This window comes from Abrus precatorius, unplaced genomic scaffold, assembly GCF_003935025.1.
Source record: "Abrus precatorius isolate BTA unplaced genomic scaffold, Abrus_2018 Scaffold3, whole genome shotgun sequence".
In the NCBI taxonomy this organism is placed as follows: domain Eukaryota; kingdom Viridiplantae; phylum Streptophyta; class Magnoliopsida; order Fabales; family Fabaceae; genus Abrus; species Abrus precatorius.
The window spans coordinates 13,952,316-13,960,655 of record NW_020874373.1 but is presented as its reverse complement, the minus strand read 5'-3'; the positions used below and the strand labels follow the sequence as shown (position 1 = coordinate 13,960,655).

General features: G+C 32.1%; 1 protein-coding gene across 1 annotated transcript; it reads left to right on the top strand.

Moving 5' to 3' along the window:
- The first annotated feature begins 482 nt into the window (after positions 1-482).
- On the top strand, positions 483-7,533 carry LOC113862853 (NADH--cytochrome b5 reductase 1). Its single transcript, XM_027496107.1, has 9 exons — positions 483-778; positions 2,043-2,184; positions 2,398-2,488; positions 2,603-2,680; positions 4,786-4,866; positions 4,952-5,041; positions 6,159-6,224; positions 6,970-7,056; positions 7,174-7,533. The coding sequence occupies exons 1-9, from the start codon at positions 670-672 to the stop codon at positions 7,264-7,266; spliced, it is 837 nt and encodes a 278-aa protein (XP_027351908.1). The 5' UTR covers positions 483-669; the 3' UTR covers positions 7,267-7,533.
- The last annotated feature ends 807 nt before the right edge of the window (positions 7,534-8,340 follow it).

Here is an 8,340-nt window from a genome sequence, read left to right as displayed (position 1 = left end):
TTTTTTTAAAATTTGAGATTAATAAAATTTATAAAAAAATTAATAACATATATTTTTATAATTTTATTATTAATTAAAACTACTAAAAATAAAATTTATTTTTAATTTAATACTCTTTTTAATTTTTTTATAAAAAATAAAATAAAATATTTTCTTAATCTTTAATATAAGAAACAAATGATAAATTAAAGATGTATTAATTATTAAATTTTTTTATATTTTTTTATTAATATTATTAAATATATAAATTATTAACTATACCATTTAATATCATAGATATTTTTAAAATAAAATTTATATTTATAAAAAATATAATAAAATTATTATTTTTTAATTATAATAATTTAGTTTTTTATTTCTTATAAAAAAAGATTAGAATGAGTAATTTTTATTTTTAATTAATTTATTGAATAATTAAAATTGTCTTTAAAGAAGTGTGTTTGCTAGCTGATAAGAAAGATGTACTAAAATTTATGACATTGAATTGGTATACACTTCTCCATTGGAAATAAGTGTGTGTGAGAGAGAGGTTGGTAGTTGCACCAGATCCCTCAGCACTACCCACAATTCCTTCAAAACCCTTTCCACCTACCAACACCCTTTCCCTTATATTTTCCCATTTCCCTTTTTCCTTCCTCACTCACAAACCCATTGTCCATTATTCAAATCATGGATTTTTTACAAACACCAGAAAACCAGATACTTGTGGGTGTGGCTGTGGCTGTTGTAGCCATTGGGGTTGGTGCTATCTATCTCTATTCGTCTAAGAAGACCAAAGGTTTGATTTTTTCAATTTCATATGTTTCCCATTTGCAATTTCATGCTTCTGCTTTGATTTATGCATTTGGGGCGATGCTGCCAATGACTTTTCATTTTCTAGGGATTTTGAATTTTGGGTCTTCTTTGTCTTGGTTCTGCTAGTAAGAGAAGACCCAACAATATAGTTTTTAAATTATTTTTTTCAAATATTGTTTTTAATCAGTTTTGTTCACGTATTTAACATTGCTAATGATATGGAGGTAGGTCCTTGTATGTTAGGAAAGATCAATAGTGTGTGTTCCTACCAGCATTAATTTGGCGTGAGTTACTGCATGGAAAATGCTCATTGTATTTGTGTAGCATCTTTAATTTGAATTTTATTGGAATGGCTCGTGATATGAGCTATCCTGGGCTTCAGTTCTGTTTGTTTGATGTTGCATGTTTATCTCCACTATTGACTTTTTCTGTTTCTGATGAGTGATTGATTAGTAACACATCCTTTTAATTTGGTGGGGATTCGTGTTAAGAAATATTGGTCAAATGATTCAGGCTGAATTTTTTTGTCAAAGGCATGTTTGATGACTTTCGGATTTTAGGTTTTTCTTTTATTATTATGCTCCCCCACACTAGAAATTCTCGAATATTAACATTATGGAACTAGCTGGATACTTTTCCGGTTCCTTATTCTAGACAACTTGCTCTGCCTTGTTGCCTAGGTTTGTTACATGGTGGTTGATCTTAATTAGAGTTTCCACTGTCAGATTTCATGTTTTGAGTGTCTTAAGGATTGTTCAGAAGAAAGTATGATGCGACTTCTTCTTTTTATGTTTTTAAGATAATAAACCCATGACCTTTTCATTTAATTCATGCTTTGTAAAGTAGTAGGAAGATTTGAAGGGGGATATAGCAAAGCTTTATCACTATAGATGGGTGACCGTCTTATGTGTTGTAAAGTTGCCAGTGGCATTTTCTGACTGATTATTACTAGATACTTTCTGTTGTAATACTATAAACACATTTTATTATAAATATTCTTCTTATCAAAGTGCATTAGTTCTTAACACTAGGTTTTTTCATCATATGGAGTCTTGTTTAGTCTGGAGAGAGTGAAAGACCTTAATTACAACTTTGATTATGAAACTATAGTAAAGTGAACCTTGATGGCAGCCTGAGATTGTTAAATTCAATGCACTCAATGTTTGGTGTTTATTCATGTAAAGTTGGCTCTTATTGTATCTACTATCTAGTTAGAATAATCATTCACATCCTCCATGTGCTTATAGGTTGCTTGGACCCAGAGAATTTCAAGCAGTTCAAACTTGTTAAGCGGACACAGCTTAGCCACAATGTGGCAAAGTTCAAATTTGAGCTCCCAACACCTACTTCTGTTTTGGGCCTTCCAATTGGACAACACATAAGTTGCAGGTTCTGTTGACTGATTGTTTTTCTTGTGCCTATTTTCCTTGTCATTGTAATCAGTTCAGTACTTCAGTGTATATTTGTGTTTGATTTGCTGTCTGCTCACTTTGTTCTCTCAATCATTGTGATGATTAATAAGTATAATAGAAGCCATTCCATTTTTTTCGTTATTTGTCAATGTTTTGTCGTCATATTGTGAGCTGGAAACTTTTCAAACAGGGGTAAGGATGCTCAAGGTGAAGAGGTTATAAAACCGTATACCCCTACTACTTTGGATTCTGATGTTGGACATTTTGAGCTAGTTATTAAGGTATGCTCAAAATTCATTTTACTTTATCATTATGCTTGTTCTATATTGTGTGCACTATTTTTTTGTTTTGTCTCTTGATTATTTGGATGTCTTTCTAAAATATGCATTTATTAGATGTACCCACAAGGAAGGATGTCACACCATTTCCGAGAGATGCGTGTCGGTGACTATCTTGCTGTGAAAGGACCCAAGGTATAGGTTTCTTCCACACACTTGAATACAATTTTCTTTCAGTATTTCCATTTTCTTAATTTTTCATTGTAATTTGTAACATTGATGCTTCGTTCTTGTTCACATATAATTGTTGTACCCAGAGCCCCAGATGCTTGTCTTAGACATTTCTACTATTTTTTCCAGTATATTTGAATTGATTTTAAATTTTGATAAAATGGCAGAGGAGATTTGCACCAACAAGTCAAGATCATGTTAAATTTGTTAGCCCAAGGAGCAGATCTGTTTCAGTAACTTAGGACATTTTTTTTTAATTTCCCATTTTAACTAATAATTCAAAAATGCTACCTTGTTTCCAATTTCTTTCATGCTTTTTAATATTTGATTTCACCATTGTCTTAATAAATATTTACAAATGGAAAACAAATTGAAAACAAGGTAACAATTTTGTAATTATTTGTGAAAATAGGAAATGAAAACATCTTGTCAAACCAAACAAGCCCTTATTTTGTTAGTTTTTCAAAACATTTTTATTCTAGTTAATTAAACAGTGTTTTGGGACTTTCCATTTTAGAAGCCATTTCTCTCTACTCTATATATCTTTGATTCTATGTAGTTATGTTTATGTGTAAAGTCAAGGCAATTGTCACCTTATTGTTACTAAAAAAAGTTGTCCGCCTAGTTAAGTAGTGACCTTTGGACTAAATTTAGGATATCACTACAGCAGTAATGTAAACTTGCAATGAATATTTGCTAGTGACATGATTCATATTTTTTTTTTTTTCAAACAAATAAAAATCATATGTAAGTTTTTTTCTTTATATTGATATTTTTTCATTAAATTTTTAGTATGAATCATACATAAGTTTTATTTTGTTGCAGCACACAATTCTAAATATCGCCCTTGTTTTTGTATATAAATACTACAGTGCTCTTCCTTCACTGATTTGACATATTCTAAGTTCTCTAAATCTTATTAAATAGCTTAGTGTGCCAGCAAGATTATTGTTTTCCTATATATTTCCAAACTTCAATAGGGATGCTATCGAAGTTGATAGCTTGCTTTACTAGAAAAATGGTGGATTTTGGATCGTGGGCCATGGCGGAAAATGTTGGATTTTGAGGAAAAAAGTGAACTGGCCCTCTGACCCAACCTGGTCCAGAGTGACCCACAAAAAGAAAAACCCTAAAACCTAGGTTCCTGTTGCATTTCATTGTCGTGGCAGTTGCAGCGATTGTAGCAGTGGAAATTGCTTTTTCGTTGACCCAAAAATGTCGTTAATGTTGCAGAACCATTTATGGGGGGTACTTTGGGTCAAAATTAAAAAGGTTTCAAATGGGTTTAAAAAAACTAATTGGGCCTTCTTGCATTTTTGCACCTTTTTTTCTCTAACGTTTTTAGTCTTTTGCAACTCATTAAAACTTCTTTCTGGTGGCTTTGGGGTGAGCTACTGGTGTTTTCTGGTGTTTTAAGGAAACTACTGTTCTTTGACCCTTGTCCTGTATTTTCTGCTAAATGCTCTGTTTTTCTTTGTGTTGCTATTTTTTGGCAAGCTATTGTCCTTTTCTTTTTTTCTCATGTTTTACTGTGTTTTATTGGTTTTAGTTTCCAGCTATTTTGTTTTTTATTTATTTATTTTGTCTAGGCATTGAGTTAGACTTATGTATTTATATTTATTGTTTAAACCTCTTATTTCAGCTTTCCTTGACATTCCTTCTCTCTTTTTTTTCTTTCTTGATTTTATTCTCTCTCTCTCTCTCTCTCTCTCTCTCTCTCTATATATATATATATATATATATATATATATTTCTAATAATCGCCATGCTACCCCATAAACTGCAATAGCATCCACCATAATTTTATGGCAGTTTTTTGGCTATCCATCATTAATAACATTACTCAACAAAACTTCTACATTTTAATGCTAAAAATCAATTCTAGAGGTTGATGTTAATATTTTCCCCCTTTTTTTTTATCCTTCTTTCCTTGTGAAAGGAATTTGTTTTCATTTCCCTCTTTCTTTCATTGTGTAATGTAGTTATATGCATTTCTGAATTCATAATGTCTTATGCCAAATGAACGACTTGTTATTTAGATAAATGGGCTAAAACATTATTGCTTCCAGGGACGTTTCAGGTACCAACCTGGTGATGTTAGAGCATTTGGGATGCTTGCTGGAGGGTCTGGAATTACCCCAATGTTCCAAGTATATCATTAAGGACATGCTGTTCATTAAGAGGAAATTTCTTTCATGAATTTCTGTTGCCTAATTTGCTTGCTTGTTGCTGAAGGTTGCTAGAGCTATATTGGAAAACCCAAATGACAGGACCAAGGTGCATCTTATCTATGCCAATGTTACATATGAGGACATTCTTTTGAAGGTAATTAAAATTTATCGTTTAACTTAATAGAAGATATTCTTCACTTAATTTAATAATTTATGCACTTGACTCTTGATTCAGGTTAATCCATTGCTTCATGCCAGCTATAAGTTCTATGTTCTTGTGGTTACTGTTTGACAAACTTAGTGAGTGAATGCCGATGCATTAAGATGCATTTTTGTTTGTTAAATGGCAAACCCAACATTTTACTCAGTTGATTATCTGTTTGTATTGCCTTGAAGTATTGAACTGTACAGTTGATGATCTTTTTGTGACACTAGGATTAATTCTGCAGATTGACAGTATATGATAGCTGTCCCAAAATGCCCACCCAGGTCAATTTGCTGAAGTTTGAAGTTGTTCTTAGGAGTCATAGATAGGATATGTAAATAATTCGGGGGGTGTTTTTTTTTTTGTGGGGGGGGTGGGGGTGTTGAATGCATGTATCCATTTGAGAGCAGTTAGATCATGTCTCCCTCCTACATACTTGTCTCAGTGGGAGACTTTACAAACTGTTTTAGCAACTTATATCTTCCTTCAAGAAAAATATTAGAGCTTGTGTGGTTTGACAAAATGTTTTCTATTTTCACTTTCAGTTTTTAGTTTTAATTACAACAATGCCACATTGGTTTTGTTTTTGTTTTCAAAGATTTATATGGGAAATAAAAACCACATTTTATTTTATTGTCACTGTTTTTATATAAATCTTTGAAAACAGAAAACAAAATAAAAACAAGGTCATGTTTTTGTAATTTAAAACGAAAATAAGAAATGAAATTAGAAAATGTTTTCTCAAAGTAATCATGCCCTTCTTCTTCATACAAATTTTGTCTGTAGTATGGAATAAACATTAAACTCATGAAGGGGGCTGTGTGTGCCTTAAAATTGCCCACCATTATAGAAATCTATTCAGGAATTTTATAGTGTAAAAGAATTGAAGACCTGTTTTCCTGTAGCGGCAATATATACTTTTCTCAACTGTTATCCTTTGTTCGTTTCCTTGTGGCAATGTTATTATAGAATAAGTTTGTGTTCCATTCCTCTTATTGGCCTATGCCTGCATTTTGAAGCATGTCATTAGACTCATTACTCAAAATTCACTTATTTGCATGTGCAGGAAGAACTTGATGGCCTTGCCACCAACTATCCAGCTCGATTCAAAATATACTATGTGCTAAATCAGGTTAGTTGCTATTGCTTTTGCTTTGTTTATTGAGTGGTCATGCAAAGACTTGATCCTGATAGCATCAAATAACAAAGTGCAAACAAGGTTAAAAAATGCTAGTGTCTATTCAATGTTTGGTTGATAATTCATTTATAGTCCTTAACATGGACAACATCATTGAACTTTTTTGGAAGAAATTAGTGGAAGTTGGCCAGTCTTTTGGAGTTTCCTTATCCAATTAACTGCCAAACAGTGGACAATTGTCTTTACAAGTTTGTCAACTGCCGAATGCTCCCCATTTACTTGTATTTTGTCTGGATAATGTGAGTGTAAGTTTATAGTATCTTACTTTTAAGCTTTCACAACGAATAAGATTGCAACAGAACTAGGCCTGTGATATATTGCATTGCAGGTGTGTCCTCTGCATCTGCCCTCTTGAGGCTATCTGCATTTAATCTTATACAGTGTGCCATGGCTGACATGATTATGCTTTCTGAAAATATTTCAACTCTCTGCTTACTGAATGAATTATGCTTTCTGAAAATATTTCAACTCTGCTTACTGAATGATTTTTTGTCACTGTCACGGAATATTTGGATGTCTTGAGAATATATTTTGGAATCAATTGGTTATTGAATTGGGGAAGCAATTTAAATAATTTGTTTTCTTCTTCGTTAACCCTAAACATATGATAATTCTTAACAGCTATGACTAATGATCATTTGTTTTGATGTTGCACCTTTGAATTATGTAATCACTGTAGCCTCCTGAAGTATGGGATGGTGGTGTTGGATTTGTGTCAAAGGAGATGATTCAAACCCATTGCCCTGCTCCAGCACATGATGTGAAGGTAATTGTTTCATCATTTCACCTATTCCTCCAAAATGAGGTTATCAATGTTTTAGTTTTGCTAATCATCGTGTGGAAGGAAGATAAATGATTAGAAATGATACTTGAGGATTTTCAGATATTGAGATGTGGACCACCACCTATGAACAAGGCCATGCAGGATCACCTTAATGCCCTTGGATATGCTCCTGACATGCAGTTCCAGTTCTGATTCTCTTCGATGGAGTGCTTAACATTGCGTTTCATGGCCTTGGTGAAAAACACATCGCGGATTTTTCTTGTTTTTCCTGGCGATTAATCTGTGAAGAAGCATTGGATCAACTGTGCATTTAGTTTCATATCATTCTTCAGAGTTGAACTCTGAAATAATTGCTGCTTGTATGATAATGATACATTGACCATGTGCTAGAATTGCAAAATATGAATTAGACTTTTTAAACTTTGTTGACTAAAATTGTCGTCAATTGAGCCTTATTTTTCAAACATAGATTTTAAACAGACACAAAAGTATTCAGTTAAAATCAACGATTAATTTTCAGGTAAGAGTTTATTCAAGTCTGAAACGAATGCCAGTCAATGCTGGGCACCTTAGTGGTGGTCTTTCTAATTTTTATATAGTCCACTTTTGTTTTGAGGCATTTTTACCAATGAAAGTCATTTCAGAAATTACAAAAGAACTTTCATTTAGAAGTGTTCTTTGCCAAGTTAGATTGGAGTGAACGTGATCCTATTATGGTATTTTGATTGGGTTAATTTTTGACATCGTATTGTGGTATTTTGGTTGGGTCAATTTTTTTAGAACAAAATAGTCATAAAACTAGTTAGGGTATGCTTTTTCTATGACTAGCCGCCAGGCCTTGTGCTGATCCAGAATTAAAGGTAGGGATACGAACATTTTAGTACAATTTACCAAAAACATGAAAACGAACATGGTAGTTTTAGTACCTTAGTCTTTGTCATTGCTAGCGCTAGCAGTGTTCACTGTAGGTCGGTTTAATTCTAAATTGAAAGTAGATCCAGTCCAATCTGATTCAGAGTAATTTAAATTGAATAATTTTATTTTATTTTTGTTTTGTTTCATTAAAAGATTGTAAATAAGTCTTATTTTATTCAATTACATAATTTTTTTGCTGAATCTTGTTAAATATAAAACAAAATATATATAGTAATGAAAAACATAGGCACAAGAACAATGCCAAATTGATTCAGAACTAACAAGACTTATGAATACATTATACTAATAAAATGTAATTTTTTAAAAAAAGAGCACAGATTAATAACTATT

Bases quoted from the DNA above. Each gene is read 5' to 3' on its own strand.
- LOC113862853 (XM_027496107.1), top strand. From the start codon at position 670: ATGGATTTTTTACAAACACCAGAAAACCAGATACTTGTGGGTGTGGCT. The intron at 2,185-2,397 runs GTTCTGTTGACT...CTTTTCAAACAG, and splicing joins GGACAACACATAAGTTGCAG to GGGTAAGGATGCTCAAGGTG. The intron at 2,489-2,602 runs GTATGCTCAAAA...TGCATTTATTAG, and splicing joins ATTTTGAGCTAGTTATTAAG to ATGTACCCACAAGGAAGGAT.